Source organism: Balearica regulorum, chromosome 1 (genome assembly GCF_011004875.1).
Source record: "Balearica regulorum gibbericeps isolate bBalReg1 chromosome 1, bBalReg1.pri, whole genome shotgun sequence".
Taxonomy (NCBI): domain Eukaryota; kingdom Metazoa; phylum Chordata; class Aves; order Gruiformes; family Gruidae; genus Balearica; species Balearica regulorum.
In genome coordinates this window covers 60,716,987-60,744,651 of record NC_046184.1, presented here as the reverse complement: position 1 = coordinate 60,744,651, position 27,665 = coordinate 60,716,987, and the positions used below count along the sequence as shown (strand labels likewise).

At 42.8% G+C, this 27,665-nt stretch overlaps 1 protein-coding gene across 1 annotated transcript in view; it reads right to left on the bottom strand.

Annotated features, from left to right (window-relative positions):
* Nucleotides 1-1,003: 1,003 nt before the first annotated feature.
* Nucleotides 1,004-27,665, bottom strand: part of NUAK1 (NUAK family kinase 1) — a 49,997-nt gene continuing 23,335 nt past the window's right edge. Inside the window, exons 2-7 of the mRNA XM_075754154.1 lie at nt 26,589-26,709; nt 15,536-15,687; nt 14,173-14,238; nt 6,565-6,684; nt 6,128-6,260; nt 1,004-5,045 (exon numbers count right to left, since the gene is read on the bottom strand). Of these exons, the coding sequence (XP_075610269.1) occupies nt 3,892-5,045; nt 6,128-6,260; nt 6,565-6,684; nt 14,173-14,238; nt 15,536-15,687; nt 26,589-26,709 (1,746 nt within the window). The 3' untranslated portion in view covers nt 1,004-3,891. The remainder of the gene's footprint in view (nt 5,046-6,127; nt 6,261-6,564; nt 6,685-14,172; nt 14,239-15,535; nt 15,688-26,588; nt 26,710-27,665) is intronic.

Here is a 27,665-nt window from a genome sequence, read left to right as displayed (position 1 = left end):
TATTAACGGCTGTTTGCCTTTCTGCATCATTGGCTTTTTCCCTTTATTCCCACCAACTGTTAAGTGGTAATGATGAATAAATCTAGCACCAACAGCCATGGCTTCTTGCTTTAAAAAGCTCAAGAGAGAGAAAATGAATTAGAAAAATGAAAGCCCTTTTTGCATGATATCCAAACCTTGGATCCTGATCCAAACCACCTGTAATTTAAAAAGCAGAATATACACCACAGGTATCTTGGCTGGCTGCACCAACGGGGAAGTTTAATGGTGTCTTGCTCAGTGCCAACGTTAGGACATTGCCAACCATTTCCTTTATTTTAACAAGTGCCCAGCACACACAGCACACCTAACACCCAGTTTCCCTTATGATGTGCACCCGCTTTCCAAGAAAAACAATCTAAAATCTTCTGGTTATCAAAGGGATTCCAATAAATGCAAAGTGGCTCCCTTTTTCCCTCTCACCAGCTGATTACGCTGACTGCTCAGAGCCATCTGACTGAAACCATCCCACCTTCAACAGCAGCGGATGGCCACCAGTCTTTTTTGGCCAAACAACCCCTAAATTGTACCAACAGGAACATTAGAATTGTTAATAAACTGTCCTTCTCCCCATCAGAGAGGGGCAAGGACTGTGATCTGGGCTACAGATGAGTTGTGCTGTGTCTGGTCAGCCAGCCTGTTCCATCTCACCTGCAGCACAGCTGGCCCACAAACCTCATTCACCTCCAGCAGAGAAACCCCAGTCAGCTGTTCTTCTCCACCAAACATTTCTATAGCTGAAAGCTCCGGGTGTTCTGCAGTGCCAAATGCTTCGTAGCACGGGAGTCTCTGTGGCCACCCACATTATATTCAAATGCACAAACGAGCCAAGAAGCTTTGCATAAACAACTTGGTACGATGTGCTGAGATGCTGCTGTATTTCTGCATGACAAGTTCATTACCATTTGGCTTCGGCTAATGCTGATATACAGTGAAAAAGAAATGGGAGAGAGACTCTTCACAGTTACATTAATTCCATTTTATTTAATAAAAAACAGTATCAGATTAAAAATACAAACACTTTGGGTGATTATCCAGCGTTTTCCCCTGTATGCCTTGTAGAGCTCAAACCAACCAAGGATTGGGAGAAAAAACAAAAAATAACACCAAACAATTTTGGCCGGAGCTGTAAAATAATGTTGCACCAATTAAATTACACCAAATATATTATTATACCTTTGAAATGGCTTTCAGACCAATAAATAAAAAAAAAAGACAAATTCAAATAAAAAAGTCAACTTTGTATTACAAAAAATTAAATAAAAATCACAACACTAGTAATAACAATGTGCAGTCAAGTTTTTTTTTTTTTTTCTTCTCTTCTAGGAATGATAACATGCCGGTAAACATGTAACATGCCAGTAACATGCCAGTAAATCCCTACATAGTATTTCCAGTTTGGCAGCAAGCAGTCACTCACTCATTCACATTTGTACACAAAGAAGCAGGCCTGGGCAAAAGCCTCGGGAGATACGAGCCTTCAGGGTGCTCCTCACTTCCCTGCCACAGCCAGCTGAGTTCCCCTCCCTTTGTCCTGAAACCTCTATAAATCCACTCAAGGTTCAGCGCCAGATCTGCAGGGAAGGTGTCAATCAGCGTAACCCCACCAAAGTGATGCTCCATCATGCCAACGGGGCAGCGCTGGTTTACACCAGCTGAGGATCTGGTTCTTAGGCCACGGGGCACGAGTTAAAAGCCGTGGCTGCAAAGCTCATCCTTGTTTCAGAAGGGCCATGGAGCCTATGTCAAGTTGTTCTAAAATGCACCACAGCAAACTTGTTAACACATTGCAAAATGGGGTGTTGATTTGGCAGGGCCCGTGAGAAGATGGAACGTCTGAATATCATACAGAGAGGTACACATCTGTAAAGGAACGACGTGCAGTTGCCCTTCCTGAGCAAATGGACAGTGAGCCAAATTTCACTTGACTGCCTGAGAGCACGTCTCTCATCGATTTCATGGTACTGATGCCGTTTACTCCAGGGCCAAATTTGGTCCAGTGTTTCACAATAAGTAAAGGTTCTCCATAGAGGCAGATTAACTGATTTAGGAAATTCAAGCTCATCCATCTTTATGCTAGGCAGCCCAGTTGATTTTTAGGAGGAACCAGCAGACTTAAGTACCATGATAGACCAAATAAGGAATCTGCAAGTGAAATAGCTCCCTGCCCCAGACGCCAACGATTTATGAGGTTATCCCCAATTCCCAGGGATCCGGTTCCACACGATCTCTAGGATTTGGGACACAGTGGGCCAAATTCTGCTTTCAGTTCCAGTTTCAGGGTAGGAGTGAGAACAGAGCTTGCCCCATGCTCTTCTGCTCTGGGTATGCATGTAGATGTCAAGTTTTGCAGCTGTGGATCATTTGACATCATAGGCTGAAACCTGCCGCTTATTCACACCAGTGCACCTCAAGAAAGCCAGGGCTATGTGCTCATGGAAATGAGACTGAAATGGGCCTTAAGATTCCAGTTTGCCCAGGCCTGTCAAACACACAGTGCCTTTCTGACATAGGCTTACATTCAGGTAATCCAGTAGACCCATGTGGTACCTTTATGGGAGTTGAAGCCTTCAGTCTGGATAGTTAGGTATGTCTGAGAACACAAACACACATCCTTCTCGTTTGTTTTTTTTTCAAACTGGTATCAGTTGCACACGCAATACCAGCTACACTATATAGAGAGAGGACTGCAATTTTATGCTAACTCTGTTATCAAATCTACTGTTATCATTTCATCGCTCAATTCTTTCTGCTCCATTACTACCTACCTAGAAACATTTTCATTTGGAGAAAGGCATCTTCCCACTAACTTTCTGACCTCTACCCATTTCCTACGTGCTACAACCTTTTCCTTACCTAACATTCTGGTCACAAACTACCTGTCACCCTCAAATACTACAAGCTAACAGCAAGGTGGCACCATTTGCTGACAGCGACAGAACCCTAGATGGGAGGGTCAGTTAACCCTTGAGACCCTTTTTTAGATCCATCTTTGCCTGGGCTTTCATCTGGCTGGCCATTTTGAAAGAGTCACAAATTGAACACATGGGTTGAAATGCCTTAAAAGGTCATTAAGCTGCTGCTAACATCCATTGCTTCCAGTTCCCTTTATTGTTTCTGTGACTCTGTTTTTGCTGGTATGAGCAGTAGCTGGAAACAATTTTAGGGCCTCCTGCTCACTGAAGAGCAGTGGCTATGAGAGGGGCCAGATCTGAATGCCTGCTCCACCACTTGTCCATATATACCATGTGAGGTTATTCTGGGGTGAGTCCCTCAAATTATCTGTCCCAGAATGCCTTCAGAACCTCTCGGGTGACCTCAGTGGAAGAGACCATGGTGACCACCTAGCCTGGCCTCCTGTACAATACAGCCCAAAGATTCCCAATGTGCAATGCCTGTATCCAGATGAATAATTCAGGGGAAAATAAAGGTTCTCTTTCTAAAGGAAAGACATCCAAAATTGACTTGAAGAATTCAGCTCATCTCTTGATAATCTAATATGAATTACAAACCTCTCAAAATGTGTGTCACTCACTTCCAGTTTTAATTCTGTCTAGCTTTGACTCTCAGCCATTAAATCTTGATGCTTTTGTCTGCTAGATCTTGATATGCTTTCATCACAAATACAAAGGCCAAAGGTTTTTCTCTGGTCAGGTAGGTAATATTTTGAGGAGGCAAAATTAGAGAAGTGTGAGATGGCTTTGGGGCTACTTTACTAGGAGTTCAGCTACATAGGTATAATCTGGTCTTTTGAAGCAAAACCTACCATTGTCAGCAAATCAGTGACCTGGCTTACTCCATCATAAAGGTACACAGAACAACTCCCTTCCCTCCCTTTCCATCTTCCCTCTGCTAGTTGAGCTTGTTGCAGATCTCTAGGGCTTTCTTGTAGACCTGAGTCACATCATCCATGTCTGTGAGAAGGGAAAAACTGCTGTCCCCCAGACGGTTGCGATAACGTTTTAGATATTGTGGCCGTGGGCGGTTCTGAAGTCCTTCGAAGTCTTGGATCTGGAGGAAATTTTCAGCAGAGACACAGCTCCGAATCGTCTGTCTGTTTGGCCTGTTTTCTTGCAAATCCAGTAAATCAAAGGAGTCACTGGACAAAATACTGTCATCACTAATCACGCTGGAAGGGCGACTGTAACTTCGAGGTAATGCATCCCCTGGCAGGACCACTTCTTCCATGGCCTCCAGCGTTGGTGTGTCAGGGCTAATCAAAGCAGATTCAGTGCTGCTGGTAGAATACTTGCTGTTATATTTCAAGATGCCCTTACGCCTGCAGGAATGGCTGTAAGACCCATTTCTGGATGGCTCTGTGACCCCTGGAGAAGTGTCACTGTTTACTGTCTCATCATTATTGTCCAAGAGTTCAGAAGATTCGCTTCGTTCTGGAGATGAGTAATAGCCAGACTCCCTCTGCTGAGTCTTCTTTAGGATTCCTTTTTTTGGCATTAGTGAAGACTGCTTAGTGCCATATTTGCCTGCTACCTCTCCCTCCACAACACTTTTAATGGCTACGCCAGTCCTACACAACTCTTGCTCTAGCTTAAAAGCAGAGGGTAACACTGGGCTGACCACTCCTTCAATGAAACCTGCACTGTGAGATCGATGTTCACTGTTGCTCCTTTTCTTCAGGATGCCTTTGGGTCTCTTGGAGGTGGGTTTGGATGCATTTTCAGCTCCTCCTTCCTGGATGGACTGTGCAATGTCATTTTCCTTTTTTGATTTTTTCAGAGACCTTTGTCTCTCTAGTGTGACTTCAGGACCTTTGGGCTTAGAAAGGCACTTCATTTTGGTATCAGTCTCTGGTTGGAGGCCAGTAGATCGGTGATGCCAATCAATGAACCTTGCCAGCAATGGGGACTCGGAGTCCTTCATGGCATCACAGTCACAAACACTACTCTTGTAGCCCCAGTTAACCCACCAGTGGTTGGCGATGTCTTCAATGGTTGCTCGGCGTTCAGGGTTCACCATCAGCATCCATCTGATAAGACCACGAGCATCTATAGACAAAGAATGGAATATAAAGTATTTAGAATACGGGTACTCTTGGTTTTCCTAGTTTAAAATGGAAGTGTGAAGTTAATCAGATGAGCAAAAATGCTGCTTCTTAGTACAGAAGAAGTGAAAGGGGGCAATGCTTTGGCCATCAGTCAATGTTGGAAAATGCATTTCAGAACTACTTCTTATCAGAAGAGTACGATTCACCCTGGGAAATGTACACTGGGTTATCAAATAAATTAATATTTGTACCATATTAGTCAGTAAATAGTTCCATGTTACTAAAGGAAGTTACCAACCTATCAACTCCAATAATTACAAAACTTAGAGGAAAACAAAGGGGAATTGGGATGTTTTAAATGATCTACACATTATTACTTTTTATTTACTTTTTCCATTAACAGTAGCCTTCTGTATATTTTAAAGGTATATTTTCATAAAGAGACCAAGAAGGCAGAAAATTGAAAGAGATGGCAAACAAATGATACAAGATAAATACTCATTTAAATATAATATATACATTGATGTTTAAGGCTGGAAGGAGTAGTTATAATCAATAAGTTGGACTTAGTTGATGCTTTTCTGTCAGGTGACTGCTTAACATGTTTTCCTCTAAGTAGAAGTAAATGAGAACATAGTGGCATTAATTCAGATTTTGGCCTGCCTTCTTGGATAAGAAACTGCGTTGCTCTAACCATTCATCTTCTCTCTGCTTGTGATACACCACAGTGTAGTTAGAGGACTTATCTGTACCACTATGTTGTATTGGTTTACAGCTTGTCTGAACAATTCCACTTGCAATAGCTAACAGACCTTCCACTGTCATAGATGTAGTTAAAAAAGCCCGTTACAGCTTCCCCAAGGCAATAAAATCTATCTGCTATAAAACTTTCATTTCAAAAGAGCTTTTGGTAAATGCTGTACCCAGCTGGGAACTGAGAGCAGATGAAGTCAGTAGGGGAATGAGATTTTTTTTTTCTTCATCATTCTAATATGACACCAAAACATGTTGTAAGGAGCCGTGCAAACCCTCCATTCTGAACTCCTGTCAGCTCAATACATTGCCCTCACTCCTTTTTTATACCTGAGGTCTGTGTTGGCTCACGATATTCTCCACTGCTGATCTGCCTGATGAGATTTTTGTGATCGAAGCCATCAAAGGGCATCGTTCCATAAACCAGAGTGTAAAGCAATACACCAAGGGCCCAGCTGTCAACCTGAAATACAGAGACAATGCATGAAAAGCCCAGTAAAGCTGATCCCCACCCTTCTCCCTGCCATTAGCACCGCAAGAGCTGCATCACATCCAGCTGTGCCTACTGATGGGAAAACCAGTATCTAACATCTGAGTAACCACAGGCAAAGCAAACAAAAGCAAATGAAGGCAGCTCGAGAACTTTCAGTATGGGAGAGACCCAAGCAAACCCACATGTTCAATAACACTAGCATTAAGAGCAACCCTCAAGAACATTATCATCAAAGACATCCCCATACCACCACTGAAAAGCTGACCCTTCTTACCTCTGGGCCTCTGTAAGGTCGTCCATTAACTATTTCAGGGGAAGCATACAGTGGGCTTCCACAAAAGGTCTGCAGAAACTTGTCTTTGTGATAAAGGTTGGAGAGTCCAAAATCAGCAATCTGCAAATAGAATTGCACAAGGCATCTGTAGTATTAACAATATCTTAATGCAACAGAAAATCCTTAATCAGGGAAGATTTAGCTATATCTGATCTTGCTGTAGGGCAGGGATCTCGACGTGGATAATCTCTGAAGTTCCCTTGTGTTGCAGCTTAACCCGGCAGGCAGCTAAAACAACCACACAGCCGTTTGCTCACTGACCCCCACAGTGGGATGAGGGAAAGGATCAAAAAAATAAAAGGTTGAGATAAAGACAGTTTAATAGGACAGAAAAGGGAGATGATGATGATGATGATGATGATGATGATGATGATAGAAGAAGAAGAAGAAGAGGAGGAGGAAGAAGAAGACAATGAAGAAAAAGAAGAATATACAAAACAAGTGATGCACAGCACAATTGCTCACCACCCAGAACCAACACTCAGCTAGTTCCTGAGCTGCACTGCCTCCTGGCCAACCCTCAAGGCATATAAGCATGACATCATATGGTATGGAATATCCCTTTGGCCAGTTTGGGTCAGCTGTCCTGGCTGTGTCCCCTCCCAGCTTCTTGGGCACCCCCCGCCTTCTCATTGGCAGGGCAGTATGAGAAGCTGAAATGTCCTTGACTGCTTGGCAACAGCTAAAAACATCAGTGTGTTACCAACATTATTCTCATCCTAAATCCCAAACACAGCACTATACCAGCTGCTAGTAAGAAAATTAACTCGATCCCAGCCAAAACAATTACACACCTTGCCAACCCATTATTCTATGATTTTTTTACTTTTCTCTGTAAAGACCCTCCAGAAAAGGAGAATGCTCCCCAGGTTAAATCCTCCAGACTAGGATGCTTTCCATTAGATTCCATTCACAGAGAGGTCATTGACTGACTGCACAACTATCAGTCAGTAATTTTATCCTGGATGAATTACATATGCTTGCAAAGACAATCTCATACTGGGAGGCACTGTGCCTGCTGTCCACTGATTGCTCTTCATCTTGTATAATCTTTAATACCAAAGGAAAGCAAGCAGAAAGTACTACCATTCTTATCGTGCACATGCAAGACGAAAGCCAAGACCTTTAAATCCAACAGGAGGAGTGAGGCAGGAGTGTCACAGGAAACTAAGCATTATAGAAGAAAGTGATTTTTTTAAATCATGTGGAACTTAAATATGCTTGAAGGAGGGGGAAAGTGAGGCACTTGCTAACTCTTCCAGATTCAGGGACTCCGGCTGAGGAATCCGAGCTGTTAAGTACATAAGATGTCTATCACGAGATAATAAACACAAGTCTGGTTCCTAACTGGAAACAATGGGCCCAAATCCGGCTTTCCCAACACAAACAAAACTTCCCTTGAGACTGTTGGGAATTTTGCCCATGTAGGAATTGCAGGATCAGGTCCAAATATTTTGTTTACTTCAATTCTCTGTTCTTGTTCTTACAAAACAAAGGCTGAGGATAGCAACACTAAATGCTCCCACAACCTTTGCATTTCCTTTGTTTCTCTAGCACAAGGCAACACATCTCATTTTTTATCTTGTTTAAAACCCAAGTGTTTCTGTTTCCCAGAGATACTTTTATTACTGCCCACTATCAACATAAGGCGTACATGAAAGACATTAAGCACAGGCATAAAAAAGGTATTATCAATTCATAGCTATAAGAGACAGGCGTTTTCTCTGGGTTTTCCTCACCTTATTCAGGTCTTTTCTACCAGAAAGAAATTAAATCCCAGGAATTTTTACAAGAGAAAATTCAAGAAAGCACACAATGAATGGAAAAGAAAAGGATTTACCAGCAGCATCATTCACTCCTTGCTTTCTAAAACGTGTATCAGCAGTGCTGCTAATAGCTGTTTAATTGCAATGTCTAGTGAACACTTGGGAGGCATAAAGTCTTTGTCTCTACTATCCAAACTCCTAAACATGTCACAGTTGAGACCAAAATGAACAAAGTTGGTGAAGTATGGACAGAAGTTCCCGATTTTCTTTCTTTACCCCAAAACAGAAATCTATATACACACACTTAATCTATAAATAGACATAGACATAGATATAGATACTTTTATGTTAAAAATATAAACTTGTTTTTTAAAATATCATTTTCACAAAAATTTTAAAATCACAGCACAAATATGAGATTTCATGCTTCACTCTCTCCTATTTTGATGTTCTGCTTGTGCAGGTGTTCCACTGACAATTTGGACTCATAATATCCTGCTCAAAGAGCAGCGGATTCCTGTTCATTAATGTTAATTCATCTCACCATGTCCATTCATCATTTGAATTCACTCAGTCCCCCAAACAGCATAGTATCAACCCACAGCAGAAAATTCAACCCTTAAATAAATGTGGTTTGTAAAATCTTCATTGTATGGCTGGAATGTCATTGAAAACAGCTGGTGTACAACTGCAGTCTGCAAACATATTCTCATGGCTCAGATTGCACTTAATTGCCCTAAATTCCACTTTCTTATCAAGTCACCCTGCCTGGCTCGCAGGAAGTTGGTTTTAAGCCTTATGAAGTGTGCCCTGTCAATCAGGGGAAGAATGGGATCATTTCAGTGTTAAAACTTTGTGCTGGTCATTGAGTTTTATTCTAGTTCAGGATGCAGCTAAGACAAGGGCAAACACTGCACAGTATGATTCCTTAAGAAAATACATTCCCTTAACACCATGGAATGTATAAAATGCATGTGGATGTGCATGAATATATATATAGGGATACACATACCATTGTTCACACTAAGAAACTCTCAGACTTGGGCATTCATGTTTTAATTTTGACCATTCAGGAAAAGAGTATTTATGTTACAGTCCACTCCCATACTCGCAGACTGATGTTTATCAGCTTTTACCATTAAAACTGTCATGCCCCCCAAAACAAGATTAATAGAAGCCAACATTACTTCATGTTTTTGGCACTTAAATGGAAATAAGGCATCAAGTCAAAAAAACTTCCTAAATTGGGAGGAGCAGGGAAGTGGACTTTTATTCGCCTTGCTTCAGGAGGTGTATGTTTCATATTTACTGTTAGCTATGATAAACCAGATGTAATTTATTGTTTAAGTGTGGACTATAAATTCCACGAAGTTCACACTCATCGAAATTGTCAGTTTTATCCTACTTAAAAATCTGTCTCTTTGTACTGTAGATAGAGAAATAATTAGGTCTCTTAAAGCAAATTAAACATACGTGCACTGGGTCTGACTTCCAGCAAGGTAAATCCCAATTACATATACTTTACTCCGTCTATATGAAACCCTCATGGGTTTTTAGTGGTTAGTCTCATTGGTGTCCCCTTACCAGCCCAAGAGAAAGAGCAGTTAGTAGGATTATGTTACTATTATACTTGCATTTTTCTCTCCTTTTATCACTTTGGGGTTGATCATACAGTTTACGTCAACTTCTGCTAGACATCTCTTTTAGGTGCGATTCCCAGCCCAGGAGCCACCACAGCCCCACTCTGAGCAAGGAGGCCCCCTCCATCGTGCCAGGCTGCGTGACAGAATTGTCCCTGGGGGTAGGCAGTGGCACAGGACAGGGACACAATATCTGGACAGACCAGCAAGAGGCACTAATTCCCTGGCTGCCACACTGGGCAGCAGTTTCTTTCCAACTCCCTGCATGCAGTTTTGGGGATTTAGGCACTGAGGAGAGCTGCAGTGCTTGAAGACATGTGGTCCTCATCAGGCCAAACTGCAGGAGCTATGGGCAAACGTAGGCAGCTACACCCTCGCCTGCTGCTATTTCTTACAATGAACAAAAAATTAGCATCCTCAGTCCTTTTAAAACTAATGAAGAAAAGATGACACCACCAGAAGGCTTTTTTTGAAGACCATCAAAGGTCACACTAAAGCCGGTGCCAATCTCTTCCCTTTCCAACTCACCAACTCTTCCGGTGCTTTGGGGCTGCCTTAGCCCTGCTGCCTGCCTGACCCTGCCCACCTCCAGCTCTGTTAGGATTATGAACGATGATATCCTCTCGGTGGCATGAAAATGCCAGCGAGAGGCTGCTCTGCCACTGCGCGGAGGGGGAGCAGCTGTACCCACCCCTGGGAACCTGGGGCAAGCAGAGGGGGCAGCTCTGAGTTACCCAGAGCTGGAAGGTGGGAGGCAGCAATTGTGGGCAGCTGAAAGGAGAACGCAGTAAATTTTAAGGTGAACCGTGCTGTTAGCAGTTCACACATGAATGTGAGCAAGGAGAGGCGTGTACATGCTGCAGAAACCCTAATTCCATCACTGCGTTGTTTCTTGAAAGAATATGGCACCGTCAACAAGGTAAGAAAGCAAATAACATTCTCCTACCCTGGGAGGCTGCAGTGCCTTGGTGAGGTTTAGCTCTAGGATTGTGCCCCATGGCTGACCTCCACAGGCAGGCGAGGTCCCAGGAGAAACATTCCCACTGGGGTTTCTGCTAGATAGGTGGGTGTGTATCTGGAGAGCAAAGCAAGGTACTGTTTGATTAACTGACTGGATGAACTCCTTGTACCCCATAGATCTGTGTGCATGTTCAGTCTCAGAAGTGTTTAAAACTCATTTTATTCACTTGCGTTTGCTGCATGTAGAGGTTTTAAGTAATAGTTTGCAGGAAATGCTACCACATACACCAAGTTCCTGAAAAACATAATTATGTACTACAGATCAGATCAGATCACTTTCTTCCCCTCATCACCCTCCACCTCTGGCCTGTGGACCTGAAAAACTCTTCAAAACGTGTAACTTTTTGTCAGCCTTCAGACACTGGTGTTTCCTAGTTGCTGTACTCCAACACATGACTCCATTTCCAGAGACTTTTACTCACTATCATATCTCTTAAAAAAAAGCTGATTATGTCTCCATACACTGCTTCATGACCTTCATTTAATTAGCTACAATTTAAGAATGATTTCAAGTTAGTGTAGTATGCCGTAAAATAGCTTGGGGCACTTTTAGGTTGGATAATAATTTCTAATGGATTACTTGTCCTCTTTATTTCCTGTTCTAAAAGTATTGCTTAAGTTTCTATATATGGATCTATTTTTACAACATCTTATTTTTTCTTCACATTACTATGACACGTAAAGAGATTCCTTTCATTTTCTCATCCTTAAAATCAAACTGCCAATTTTGTAAGAAGTGCTTTGTAATCCACTGAATGAAATATAAATACTGGGAAAGTACAGATAAGACTATCACTCCATTTCTAGAAAATGCCTTCCACTGAGTATTTGAAGCCATCAGTCAATACCAAACCCCAAACTGCAAATTTCTTTTTTTCTGCCTAAATAAACCATATATAAATTTTCTCAGAATGAGGACCTGATACATGTACTCCTAATAAATAATTTACAGCTCCATATGTGTTTCCTTGCCAACGGTTACTGTTTAGCAAAACAAAGAAAAAGTAGGAAGTAGAATTCTGTGCAAGTAGCATAGAAACCACAGTAACATATTCAAAGCCTCAGTATCAGAGAAATAGTGGCAGCGTGCTTAACATCGAATATTCAAAGCTGATCTTAGTCATGAGGTGTAAAAAAAGAGAGCAGGGGAAAAAAGGAAAACAATACAAAAAGTCATCTCTTGAAGTGACCAAAATTCAAACACTATGAATAATAATAAGATGTATGAAATACCAACTGCTTCCCAAGCTCGGTCTTGGGAATAAATAGACTCTTGCTCATAAATAAAAACCCTTTGCGGAAATAGTTACCGGGGAGAAGAAGGGAGCTCGCGGCCATCTCCCCACGCCGAGGCAGCCTTGCCCGGTCAGAGGCATGCCCTACGGTTTGCAGGGAAGTAACTGAGGAAAGGCTGGAAATACACAAAAAACCTACGTGGCAGCTTAAACACAACGCAGTTCAGGAAAAGGAAGCCTCCAAGAAAAAGATGTCCAAATGATTGGAAGGGATATGGGGAGTTGCAGCTACCCGAATTTCTTCCATAGCAGTGCCGCACGCTATGGCAGCTCAAATGAATCTGTGGTTCTGAAGCCCCTGGGTCACCTCCATGGTCTGGATGCAAATACAAATCCACCCGTCCCTGCCCCATCCTCCTGCTCTCCCCACAGGACCATTAGACTCCTGTAAGGGAGAGAGGGGAGGGAGCGGAGCCTTCTGACAAAGCAAAGCTCCCTGGAGGCTTGGGGAAGCGATTGGTTTTGCATATGAGGACCACAGTGCGGAGATCCAGGCCACCGCAGCTAGCAAATTCCCCAAATTCCTCTTTTCTCTCAAGAATTCTCTGATTAGCTGGGAAGATAGTTTGGCGCGTAATGCGGAAAGAAAGGTCATCCTGCCTGCGGAAGCCTGTTTCGTATACAACATCCTAGAAAGGCTACTTTGTGTTTTCAGCGCTGCTGAGAACAGCTCGGGCTGCTGCAGCCAGCGTCCCTGTAGCAACAGGAGTGGGGAGGTTCGCTGTAACGCTGGATGTTAACTGCAAACGTCCAAGTATTGCATTGGATGCGCCTTCTGTAAAAGCCTATTTTTAGAAACTGCGTATTTATGTGCCTTTAATCCACTAGTTGATCCAAGTTAACTTCTGTCATCAGCGTTACACAGATGGCAGCTACCATATGTTACTTTCCATTTCCATTGCACATCAGCTTAAAATGAAGACAATCTCTCCAGCGTGAAGTGCAGAAGGCAGTGCACGCAGCCCTGCGGCTTTCAGTGGAGACAAAATTGAGATCCAGTCTAGTTAGATATTTAGCTATGCAGGGAGCTCCTCAATTACTTTGTTAATTAAGCAAGGATGCCCAGGAGTCAGCAGAAACTCTTTGGTGTCCCTCCTTCCATTTGTTTGCCCACAGATGAGCGCACCCAGCCACCCTCACATCCAGCTACCCAAGGGAGGAACAAAGGTGCACGTGAAACAGGTTCAGCCACCTGGAAACTGCACTCATCTCTGCATTATTTATCTTTGTGCTACAACTATTGGGGGGGGGGCGGGGGGAAAGAAGAAGGGAAAAGAGGTCATTCCCATGCTTTCACTGGGGAAAATGACATGGAAATGACATTACTGACATCACTATCCAAAGTATACGTTTGCGTCTGGAGTTCCAAGGCCATTTCCTAATGAAGCACATGTGCTTTACTAGGTTTATTTTGAAACTCTATTTGCTTATTTTCCAGCCATGATCAAAAGGACATTCAGAGTGTTCTGTAGGAGGCACTTGAACCCTGTAGACCAGGAGAGTTTTTTCCTAGCCCCAGCAGCAGCCAGCAATAATATCATTTGTACGATAAACCCGACTGCACGAAATGCTCTTCTGTTTCCTACTAGAATTGTGGCCCTTGGGTGGCAGGACAGGGCCTTCTCCCCCAAATTATGCAAAGCTTCATTTAGCATGTATGACTCATCACCAGTGGTGCTTTTTCCCCAACTCCAAAAGCCCTAAACCTCTTGCCAGATGCTGTTGCTTAGTAGCTGTTGCCATAACACTGGCTCTTCTAATACCTTGGATAAAAAAATTTACAAAACATGCAAATCCATTCTGAGAAGCTGAGAAAAATAATCCTACCTTAATATTAAAATTGTCATCAAGAAGGATGTTTTCCAATTTCAGGTCCCTGTGAACAACACCGTTCTGAAACAAGGAGGAAAAAAACATGAGGGGGGATAACATGAGAAAATATTGGGAAAATGAAAGGTGAGCTGGCAGGGTGGTCTTTGCATCTACATTTCAGGGCTGATTTCACTGTCATAACACTCATGGCCCAGTGACTAGTGACAGGCGATGTATTAGTCACTTGGTGTGTGGTTAGGGGAAGAATGACTGGAATCTGTCCTCCCACAAAGCCTCTAAAACAGCAGGGGGGGTGGGGGGTGTCTTTTCGGAACTTAATTCCAGCCCGGATCCTGCACCCACTGCGTGAAAGCAATATATTCTTCCCAGGCACCAGAAAAGAGTATCTGTCAATGACGTTAGTCCTTACAAAAGCCCTCATTCCTCCAATGTGCAGCCACGTGGATCAGGGGAGTTTAATCCTAAAGGACTATAAATGTTAGAGATGGAAGCGAACACGCTGGGTTTAGGTCAGAGCCTTCTTTTAAGAAATTTGGGAAAAATAACTGCACAGGGTAGGGCACTGCAGCTTTTCAGCGCAGCGCAGTGAGGACTTTGAAAACCACCCTTGTTTATCAGAATTCAAGTGGAGATTAAAGTGTTTAAGAATTCAAATAAAAAATTGTGTTAGCTGCTCGTTGCCTTTAGCCTCATACAAGTTTAGGCTTTATGCAGTTGGTTCATACGCAGGGATAAAAGGTCCACGATGACAGCCAGCTACCTTGGATTTAATTGCTTAAATTGTCATTCTAGTGGGTACCGTGATGGATAAAGTGATTAGCAAAGGGCATCTTTCCAGTGCTCCTCCTACATACAAAAGAAAAGTTACTTTTGCCTATCCAGAATGAGTACGTGCTAAAGCTCATACATGAACACTCGTACCTTTCTCTTGGCTTTTTTCTTTCATATATTGTGTCTCCTATTCTAAAGTTGTTCACTTGCATATTCAAATTGAAAATTATACTTCGTTTGAATGGATTAATATTAATGTTGTAGCAGTTCTATGGGATGCCTCTTCTAGTTTATGTTGTTAATTATATTGTTTTTAATGTCAAGAGAACTATTTCCAAGGCAAAAATGCAATGTAGGGCTAATGTAAGGGAGTGGCTGGTATCTGCCATAACACAGGAAAACATCCTTAGTCTTTAAAAACAGGCAGTGAGCTACTGTAGCACTTTTAATGAAGATCTGTTGTACTGATAAAATCACATGCTGTCATACTTAATAATGAATGCTGTTGCTTCAGACATCCTTTGAAATACATAAGTCACTACTCAGCGTTCAAATAGCATTTTTTAATATCAAATCCTTTGCTCACCTTGTGGCAGTAATGTACAGCAGAGACTATTTGTCGAAAGAAGTGTCTTGTCTCTCTTTCACTCAATCGCCGCCTCTCACTGATGTAATCATACAACTCTCCTTTACTTGCATACTCCATGATGATCACAATCTTATCTTTATTTTCAAACACTGCACAGGATAAAAGGAAAAAAACCACCGCAGTTGATTCAATACATTTGAAAACTGACACTTTAAAGGGTGAAGAAGATTTAAGATGACTGAACACATCCTATGTCATGACTGCAGCCTGGAGAGATGTACTACCAACCCCCACTGCAAAAAGCAAGCTCCAAAGCTAAATTTTTCCAGAGGAAGATTACAACATTTCAAACCAAGAGAAGGAAGTTGAGGCAATCTTCACTGTCATATGGCTACATGAAAGGTCTTTGCCTCTATAATATGGGGTCACAGGATTGCAAAGTCAACTTGATCCTAATGAGGTGAAGTGGACACTTCTGCCACCGACATCTGAATACTGACCCTGGCTCCAACAGGGACTGCCTCTTACCAGTAGTCCTCTTGAGGCCAGAGGACTGAAGGAAACAGGAGCTATCACATCATTTGGAAAGGGTGAATAGAAGGCACAATAAACCCTGTCTTCAATGACTAGCCGATACAGAATTGTAATTTAGCTTATAATGACTGTTGGTTGGCTTTCACCTACCATCAAAATCCAACAAGTCAATTGATGTATGCATCCTCTTCCAGCCCAACTCTACGCACAGACACCTGAGCTAGCAGTGGCTGCAATGTCTCCGGAGCTGTACAGCTCGTCAGTACGGCTCTGCACCCCGTCTCATGCACCCAACCCATCCTCAAGCTTACTTATCTCCTCCCTCAGCCACATGCCCCATGGCATGCTGTAGATACGTTCTTTTCACTTGCGTAGAGCTGGCAGCAATGCGCAACTCTCACGTAAGCAGTGCAAGGAATATTCATCTAATACACATCATAACTTGACTGTTCTTTGGGGCTCAGGGTACTCTGTGCCACATGCTGTCAAGGACTTCACTGGGAGTTGCAGATAACTCAACACTTAATCTAGTAAAGCAGGCTGTGAGTAGTCTCGAATTGCCATCACATCCTGGCCACTACATAGTTTTTCGCCTTCTGACACTGAAAATCGTCTGCAACCCACTGGAAATTTCCCGCACCTGCCATAAATGACCACTGCTAGTATTAAAACATGGTGATTTTCCTTCTCTTTTTATCTGTGGCAGCAGCCTGCTCAGGCCAGGTCACACTGGCAGCAAAGTGTCTGCAAATTAATAAGGTTATAGGGGTTATTACAAACGGATGCTAGTTTTGACCAGCCCTACTGGAATGATGCCTTCCTATATCTCTTTAGCAAAGTTCAGCCAGTAGTCCTTAGTGGTTTTAAAAAAAAACAAACAAAAAAACAACACAAAAAACCACTTCAGCTTTTGCAGTGAAATGCGAAGCTGCCTCTCTCAACACACATATTGCTGCTCTTAGGCTTTGTCTCATGTCCTCTCACACCTTGTCACTCAACTCTACAAGCCAAAGCCTCTGCAGTTCCCTCTTGCACCCCTGAACTCCAGCCAAACAGCTCTGATAAAAGGGAGAGTGAACAGCCAGATAAAATTGGCCGCTTGTCTGCTGGCCTCACTGTACCCCGAAGCAGAGGCTCCTGCCAGTGATTACATCCTATGTGCATCCTCATTAGCAATAAACTTCGGAAACTGGAACAGCCGTCCCTGGATGGATTATACTTACAGTATCCTCTCCAAGAATGACAGACTGATACTGTCTGGGAAAAACTGAACATGCCCTGTGTCATATAGGGAAGTGCTGTGATGTGTTACCAATAAAGCAGTAACGCACACATTCATTTCTCTAAGCTTGGAAAGGCTTGTTAGATACAGAGATGTTTAGGAAGGCAAAAAGAAATAGTTTCAGTTAAGACAAATCACTAAGAATGCTCTTATTTAAGAGATTAGATTGAAACAAAACAAAACAAACCAACCCCAATCCCTCTCCCCCCGCCAAAAAAAACCCCAAACAGCTGATTCAATGAGTTAGGGGTTATTATGTCATGCACACATAGGTGAAGTCGCCACATGGCACCACTGACCTCAGTTGACTCTCATGGGAGTGCCCTCTCCAAGCAGCCCCAGCCAAGGACCATCCTGAGCTCAGGGGGACGTTTACCTCACCAGAGGGGCACTGATGGGGGCAAAGGGGCCCTCGGCTCTTCCCGCTCCCCCGACCGCTGATGCCCTACCAGGTGTTCAGTGCCGAGGATGACAGTAACAGCGACAACAGCCCTGCCACAACGGAGCATTCTTCCAGCCTGCGTTTTTATTAAAGTTTTGCCTTCATCACTCAGTTATGAGAACTTTCTCAAATCATCCTTGATGTTCTGAAGTTTTAAATTCCAAAATCTAATTTTTCTGGACTAAAATTTGCCATATTAATACAAGTTCTGATCCAGACATATTTTCCTGCATTTCTACAGAAATGAAGTGGAAAGCACTTGGTTTGGAGGAATGTGCATGTAAAGGTACTTTCCATTTCAAATTTTCTCTTGTGCCCTCCAGAAAACTGAGATAATACCTTAAAATTGAATTTGGGAAAGCATAAATCACTGTTCCAAATTTTGAATTTTTGTCACAAAATTGCACTAGAATCAATGAGAACAGAAGCATCCCAGTAACTTCTATTCAGCTTTCAGTTTACCAGCACACTCAGGACAAATTGGTACTTTCTTTTTTTCCATGAGGGAGCGTTATGAGAAGGACGCTACCCTTGGACAAGGATGACATTACAGAGGCCTCCTCAGCATCATCATAACCGAACGATTACAGAATTGAACAGCAATTTATCTCTTCACCAAGGAATAGAGGTGAATGGAGAATCTTCTTTTTTTCAGGGAGGTGGGAGGTATTTTTTTTACAACTGCATCATTTCAGTTCAGAGCACCTCCATCGTATCAGCTGAATCTCATGGGAGGGCATGCAGCTACTTTCCTGCAGAGGGGGAACTGAACAGCTGACAAAAATGTCTTAAATGGGAGCTGCCACTGAAGGAGTAGGGAGTAGAAAGGCAGTAGGATTTATGTCTATACATACACACACAATCTTAAAGAGGAATTTAGTGGTCAAAACAATCAGGCACATGACAAGGCGGTATTCTGGCAAGTCTGACTATCAGCCGCGTACACCACGAATTTTCACAGCAGCCGTTAGGATGCCAGGCAGGCTTCATACAGATATTTCTGAATTTCCCTTCTGAGCAGAGTATGTAGTTATATAAACATACACTCCAAGAAAGCATTGTGGCCAACAGCTGAGGGAAGAAAAAGGGCATTAATTAAAGGCTGGATTGACTTACTGCAAATAATAATGAGGCAATAAATATACTGCCCTGTTAACACCTTGGCCATAACCCGCGGGCTGATGACCGACTGATTGCCTCCATATAGCTTCTGGGACTCCTTGGTTCGCCCTTTGTTTTCCTTGCAGATGATTTATTACCTGCCATCCTACTGCATATTCATTCTAAATCTCACCCCTGCCTAGAAGTGTGCCTGAACCCCGGCTGCAGCTACTGCCGACAGAGAAGCACGGCTTCAGCAGGATACTGCGTCCCAGGAACGCCCTACAGCTTGCTACTGATGGGATGGCCATGTCGTACAAGCCTGCTCCTCAACCCTGACCAAGGTCAAGGGAAGGAAGGAGGTTATGTATAAGAAAGGTGGGGCTGCTCTTTCTTCTTTCAAACCATCAATACTCTGCAAACAGAGCTGGTCAAATAAGATAAGTGGAGAACTGTCAGTATCAACACCCAGATTGGTGGTAGCAGAAGAGATGGTCTGTCAATGACAAATCAAGAGATGGGGGTTGCTTAGATATGAGGCACGAGCTCCATGTATTAGAGGAGACAGCAGCAGGAGAAATGCTTGCTACAAGCTGTGTCATTTATTTCTGAGCCACTGTATTTATTTCCACCACTCTGCAAGCTGAGTTACCCTGAGGGCTGCAGCAAGACATCAGCGTGTTGGGAGGGATGCTGCACTATCTCAGCCATAGCGATCGAGCAGTGCACGGTAGTGGCTGCAAAATGATAGCACTCCTTTGCAGACAGAACCTGCAGGACGAAGGACTATCTTCTGAGATGGCTACACTTCCATGGGGAAGGAGGGAGGGACGGCACTGTAAGAGCACATCAGCAACCAGGGAGTAGGAATGGGAGGTATCACAAGGTGCGAGGAACAACATGATTGCATCCCCAGGAGATGAGCATCAGCACTGTGTTAATGTACTAAGACATGGGTTGCAGCAATGTGGGGAAACAGCATTTTCCAGTGGGCTACGAGCTTGCTTGGGCTTGGTCTGTTCACCCCAAGGGCCTTAGCAGAGGCTAAGAGCAGCACTCTACGATGCAGTGGTCAAATAAAGATTTTTTACAGCTCTTCTTTAAACTCCCCCCTTAACTCTAACATGTTTGTTTGTTTGTTTTTTAAATGACAGAAAGAAAGTTCTATACTTCTAGACTGATAATTGAAACCAAATCTGCTGGCTTCAGAGCTCACTGAAGAATATAAATGTGAAACTGGGAAAGAACTTCTCTTCTTGCTACCAAAGATATATCTGAGACAAAGTACATTTTGTAACATCAACAATCTGTCTCTTTCACAGGCTGTTCTACTATACATAATTCTTGGATATAATCTCTCCACTTATTTATATTTAGAGGCCATAAAATGATGCACTCAGCTTCTATCTACAGCCTTCCATTTTCCAAACAGCACTGGTTGCATAGGGACCTCTTACTGATTAGCACTCTTCAACCCTACTGTTAAATTCTTCCCCTTAGTTACACTGAAGTCACCTCCATTGAAACTCCATGCAACAAGTTCAACACTGGATGAACACGCTCGCTATCCCTCTTAAATGCTAAGAAGGACTTCACCCTAAAAGTGTCGAAAGCCCACACGGGCATGGTTTTGCAAGCATCAGTCAGAAAGATTTAATAGTACATTGTACACCTCTCTACTAGGACAGTTCGCTTTGGACTTATTTACTACTATAAAACTTAAAAAGCAAAACAAAGCCAAATCCTTTTGTCCTTCCTCCAAGCTTACAGGATGCTAGAGTCAGAACGAGTGCCAAGGGGGTTGGATTTTTTTCCCCCCTTAATGGACTACCTCCTTGTGGGCTGATTCCATTTGGTTTACATGTAACCCTGGGGTAAGGATTTTAGTTTGTTAGTTTAAGAGGGGCGGCCAATCTCTTCGCACTGGAACCATTTGAATTCTCCTCATGCCTTTGCTCTCTATCAGAGCAATCTCCTAAATTAGTTCCAGTATGTTGACATTCCTTCCATCTGGTGTCTTTCCATTCAGCGGTATTTTTATTACTCTCCTAACAGCCGCAGACAGAAGTACCTTTCCACTGCTACAAAATGCTCTTTTATTAAAGGTCAGCCAAATCAAAAGAACAAACGAGTTTGTTTTTAATTTTGGAGATGCAGACTAGAATAACCTTTTCATTCAGAAAAGTCATGTATGACCCAATTACCTCACTTGTGTAATAAGGCACGAATTATTCTTCAAAAAGACATGTGAGTACTGAAAAGTGGTTTTTACCTTAGAAATTCAGCCCAAAGAGTCTTCCATGTTCTTGACTGCTTTGAAAGCTTTACAGCCCCTTGGCGTATTTTTTATTTAGTTTTTTATTATTATTATTATTTTATGACTGTTTTTTTAATAGACCATACAGCAGACATGAAAATATCCAAAGTCCAACATAGAAAACCACTTGCATACATATGCATAAATTTATGCATATGCTTAATTATAATTGAAAATAGCGAGCTATAAAGTATGTGTTTTAAAGCTAAGCTTGTGTTAAATTGTTTTCCTGAATTATGGCCTTATTAAGCCAAATTGCATCTCTTCTTAAATTAAAGGAATGTAGTTAAGATCCTGCAATCATAATTTTAAATCAGACAGCATGCTAGAATTTACTCCCCAGTGAACAGATTAAATCAGAATGAGAATCATTATCCTTGCCGAGGTTGTTTCTCAGAGAATGAGACTGAGGATATGCAGATTTTAGTGGTCTACTCTTTAAAAAGGAAGGAAAAAGAAGAGTTGCTAATTCGGCCACAATAACATGTTACACTAATTGTCTTTTGTTTCAGCAAAGAATACAAGAGCTAATTCCCCCTTTTTTTTAATTATGATTATGAACTGCTGAGGAACTTCACACAAGCAAACATTTACATTGCAGTGGGAGTACTGTGTAAATGGAAAGATAGAAATAAATTTCATCATTGCTTGCAATCATTTTGACATCTGAATTGAACCTGTCAGTGGTTTCACACATTTGAGTTCATGTCATGTCCGACAAAATGTTGTTTAGGCGATACCCTGAATGACAGGAAATTCATAAAGGTGGGGTATGGTAACTCAAGAGTTAAGTTTGTTTATACTTGTTTCATTACTATCGCCAGTCTCTTGAAATATTACTTTATGTTCTTGGATGTTATCAACTGAAAACAATGGGAATAAAGCACTCAAAGGTCTAAAGCCTACATAATTAGAGGAAATCAATTAGAAATGTGGTTAAATAGTGTCACTGATGAAGTACTTTCTCTTGGCTAAATAAAAAAAAAAAGAATCATTCCTGCTTTCCAACTTTGATCATTCTTGTTAAAAGCCCAGTCATCCATGTGGTGTTTTAAGGGACTTTTGACTTTTTCAGGTGTTTTGCACACAGAAGGGATGAAGTCATTACACACCAAAGTTTGTTTTGATGACGTCTGAAACCCAGGAGACAGCAGAGGCTGGGACTGCCTCCCCAGCGCTGTCAGCCTGAGATACATAACTCTGCTCTGCCCATGCACAAACCCGTCGATGGTGTGAGCTGCCGCCATGGTCCCCGGCTGCCTGCCCCATCCAGGGATGCACACCGCAGCCAATGGCGGGGGACGCTTGCCTGAGCTGGCGCTGCTGGGGGGACATGGTTTGTCAGCAATGGCTCGTGTCCACGCACCTTGCCGGCTGCCACCCAGCCAGGTTTTTGGCAAGGCGGCTGCTTTCGGTGACGACGTGGTGACTTGACTGACACAACTCAAGGAGCCCTGCATTGGAGACAGGCCTACGTGTGTCTGAAACACCAAGCGTGCATTTGCCTTTTGTGGCATGAAGCCTGGCACAAAGTGTGAGATTGAACATGTATTTGACAAGTAAGATGAGTATCGTGAAATACCATGCTACCACTGTTACACACTGTCAGATCTTCTTCCGTTGCCCTTGGGATTTGAAAGTACAGAAGAGCTGAACCAGCTTCCCGATTAACCAAAGCACACAACCTAGCTCAAGTCATTGTGGACTGGTAGATACATGGCAAGAGAGTCTTTGTGCTTCTTCTTAATAGTACCAAAAATGCAACTTAAAATAAAAGTAAGAAGTCCCTTTCACATGGGAAATCCATTTTTTTGTGCCTTGTTGCTGTGAAGCAACTGCTTTAACCATCCTGGCCCCAATCCAGCAAGGCACTTAGGCACGTGCTTTCCTTTGGTTACTTGTTCACGTTAATGCCATCATGTTCCACAGTCACTGAATTGTGATCCTAGTATTTATTCATTCTTCAGGGAATATCTTCGTTAAACTATTTCTACAAAGATGTTAGCAAATAATCTGTTCATTTTTAAGTACGTTTTGCAAATGGGCCCACTTTTCTGTATGATTATGCTGACTAAGAACAACTCCTCCAGCACAGAAACACTCACGTAGGTGCTGTATTTCACACTACAAAGACTCAAAAGCTCACTCCTGAATGTACCAAGTGCAACTTCACTTTCATGATTGGTCCAACACATGTTTAAATATTTGCAGAATCAGGCCCGATGCTCTTCCCCTGGTTTAACTAAAGTATTGCCAGATGGGATAGATTTTGCACTCAGGCTACCCCTGGAAAAATATATTAGCTCTCAAAGGCTTTATTATCAAATCCTGGAGTTTTCAAGGCAAAAAAGAAATAGGGCAGAAGAAGGGCGGGGAGCAGGGAGAGGGAGAGGGGACAGACAGATGAATGGACAGAGGCATTATTCTATAAATTAGAATTTACGTCCTGAAATCAGAACACTGCTAGCAAAGCCAGCTTCATTTATCCAGTCCCTTTCAAGGAGTTTAAAGTCACTTGAAAGAGCACTTTCCTCTCAGCCGTGCTCGACAGATTGCCAATTACAGCCCTGCTGAGAGGATGGAATTTCTTTGGAGTCACAAATGTATGTCTGCCCTTGTATGTAACGGGCAAGGTACGTGCCTTTTGAATAGGTTACAAAAAATATCTCTCAACTGGAAAGCTTTGTTTCCACACATCTGAATTTACTCAGTATCAAAAAAAAAAAAAAAAAAAGATAAGCTTGTGTTTACATCAAGATGACAAATTCAGAGGTTAATTGCTTTTAAGGAGCCAGGTCAAAAGGATCCTACTTAAGGAAAACACATTTGTAAATGCAACACAAAGAGCTTTCAAAGATATTACGGGGAGATACAGCATTGTCCATGCTAGGTAGATCTGTGCAACCTGGCACCCACAGAAGGCGCTGTCAGACGTGCAGTGGCAATCTGAAAATCTACAGTAAAAATTAGTGAGAGAGAAGAAAAATATCTGTGGTGTGGCTTCAGTTTAAAAGTTATTCATCTGATCGAAGTTAGTCAGCTAGACTCCATCTATCACCAAGAGGAGCCTCCAGTATTTATCCCACGTATCTGAAAAAATACCTCCCAGGAGGGAGCAAACTACCCCATGTAGGTGTTGATGTCTCTTGACTAGAGAGGGAAACTAGACTTCTAGTGTACACCAACTGTCTAAATGTTGGATGGCTTAAATTTGGTGAGATTAAGACCATTCCTGAGGACTGAATAACTTCAGCATTTCGTGTCAGAGGATAGCAATATTATCACTCTTTATGTATCGCTCAAGAGGAATAGCCATGTGTTTAAAATCCAACTTCAAAAGGATACAAATACTTCAGTCCTAGATGTGGTCCCTTAACTTCACTACAAGTACACTTCAGCTTAAAATGAAGCACACGTTTAAGGATCCTTGAGCTCAAATCCTGATCTCAGGGCAGTACGTAACCGCTCCCCTGGATTCAGCTGCGCAACTACACCTCTTCCCAGTGCTACAATATCTAAGTTACAGCGCTGGCTGCTAAAGGCCAAATACTGACTCTGCTTGGAAAGGCTGGACGAGCTCTATAGTTGCTACGGCTCCGCTCTATGTAACTCCCTTCCAATGGAGTATAGTCCAACCAAGAACCTGACTTCCACTGCCCATCCCTTCAGGCTAGGAATTAAACTTAAGAAGCCATGAAAGGCTGCTCTACTTTCTAGAAAAAGAAAAGGAAACAAACCAGTAACAGAATGGAAAACTTCCTAGAAATGAGAGAAAAAATTGCTTTCAGGTTTGTTGCCGCAAAGCATTGCTGCTGGCTGAGAGACCACCAGAGGACCGCAACATCACCTGCTGTAGGCACTCACCCTCCCGCAGACAGGATGAACCCTCCATTGCGGAGCTTGACTGGCCCTGCTGCAGAAGAACTGCTCCTCCCTCCGTGGGGCCAGAGGGGAAAGCTTTGCTCCCATGGGACTTTATTGTCTGCTGCTTAAAAATGCTGTAATCTTTTTAACTTTTACAAATATTTTAACTCAGTAAAAACTATTTAAAGTAAGGATGAGAAGGGCAGTTGGTCAAAGGACCACAGCATGCTTAATCTTTTTAATTTCTGAGTTCCTGTGCACATTTGAAATAACTTTTGTTCCATTTGCAACCCACATGCTGACACAGCATCCCTCCCCTTTTCTGTTCCCAGATCCTGTTATGAGTTTATTCAATAAAAAGACAGATATTCATCTCTTTTCAAGTACAAGAACACGCTTTTGAATAACTCAATATGTGATACTGTAACAGTACTCCAAGCCAGCCCTTGTTTTAATCAGTCGTATCAACTCTCAGAGCAGAGCTGCCATATACATATCATCACCTGGTGCATTTACTTCACGGGTATGCAAATACATAGAACTACACTCAGGCTGCTTGTTCTGCACGTAGGGAAAGAGGTGATCCGTGGGGACAAGGCTGCCCGATCTGGGTCCTTCCGAACCTCTGGAATCCCCATGTCCACCATGGCACCACCCTCCTCACAGACAGCAGACCTCTCAGGCAGTGTCTTTTAGCACATACCCAGCCTGAACATCCCTGCTAGAGCTGGGATGTTACTGGGGGAAGGATGGAGGAAGGAAGGAAGGAAGGAGGAGGAGATTTTATTACAGAGTGACACTCTATAAATATATAAACAAACAAACAGGCAAATCAGGGAGGAATGCCCCTGGCTTCCTGCTCCAGGCTGTGGGACCAGGGAGCAGCTCCCAGAGGCAGGAATTAGCAGATTTCCTGGCTGTGTCCCAGGAAGAAAGAAGTTAGAGGGGGAAGACAGGATGAGGAAACAGGAACGATAAGCCAGCAACCAGACTGACAGGAAAGCATGCAGAGGTGGATAGGAAGCGGATGCTAGGATTCAGGGAAAAAAAGGAGCAATGACAGAACCAGCAAGACTAACTGGCAGGTAAGGGAGGACCAAAGGCCTAGAGCAGATGAGACTGCTCTTGTGTGGTCCAGGGAAAATATAGCATACCAGGACTGGTTTAAGGGCCGAAGGCATAAGTGGACATTGGGCTGGTGCGTGAGTGAGGGTGAAATTAAACCGAACTGTCCAACGGGAGCAAGGAGATGAGGTGATACATGCAACGATTTCCCACCTGCAATGGGCACAGCGCTTAAGTCACGCATGAAGTTCCTCCAGGCAAAGTGTTATGCATCAGTGAAACACTAATGGTTCAGAAGGAAGGTAGTGGTCAAAACAGTCTCTTTAGTAAGGAATAGGTTACACTAGGAGTAGGGGTTTGTTTGGTGCATGATCTCAAGAAACATGACTATCAGGTCTGCAAGAACGTAACAGAGCAGTCAGGCAGGAGAATTGCAGTCACTAACCTTCATATATGGTGATGATATGAGGGTGGCTGAGGGATGACATGATCTCAATCTCCCGTCTGATGTGAACCATATCTTGTTCATCCTTAATTTTGTCCTTACGAATGGATTTTATTGCAACCTATAAATTCAGGAAATCAAGCATTATTCTTGGAACTGAACAGATGCATATAATCCATTAAGGAGAGTTCAAAAAACAAATACAGATGTTAGATGTTGGCAGAACATGGAATGACCAAAACAAAGCTTTAAAATACAAACTTCCATGCTCCAGCTGCTTCATTTTATAGCAATAAATACACTCTCATTACAGTAATGGGTGACACAAAGTTTTAGGGTCTTCAGGTCTTAGGACTTCACTGAGGGAGAACACAGCATCTTTTGGAAGGATCTCTGTGTTAGCCTTAGTACTCTCCATCCAAGACAAATGGCAAAACTCCCAAAAGATTTTGATAGGAAGTACATTTGCTTAGACATGATTGCATCTGACAATTTCAAACAGAAGCTTTGGAGACAATTTCTCTGAAATAAGATTGAGATCTCTGATGGAACGGAGGCAGGGAATCCAGCGTGCCGATTTGTCCATGTTAATACATGGAGGATCAGATTAACACAGCTTGCTCCATGGTTCTCTAAAGCAGGCAAACTGCTCAGGAGTTATGACTTATTTAAAAATCGGAAGAAATAAATCTTTGAAATTCACATCTAAAGTCGTCCTCATATACACCCAAGGCTTTCGGGTCCTACACGGCACTTATGCAATCACTGCAAAACCATATCCTTCCTGCATCCTTCCTCAATCAGCAACCTTTTTTCAAGCACATCGTGTGACTGGGTATCTTTCCAAAAGGCAGGGTGGGAACAGAGGAAGTGATAGCTGAACTTGCAAATTATAACAGCCCTTGTGAGTGTGTGTATGTGTGCTGCCTGTGAAAAAAGGGCTTATCTGAGCAATGCCGTAAGTAATCGTGGAGGGCAGCTCATGCCTATGAGAAATGCAGAAGCCAACAATGGAGAGAAGCTGGTGGGAGAGGGCAGGTGAAGGCATTGTGCATACTGAATGGCAGCATGGCCTTT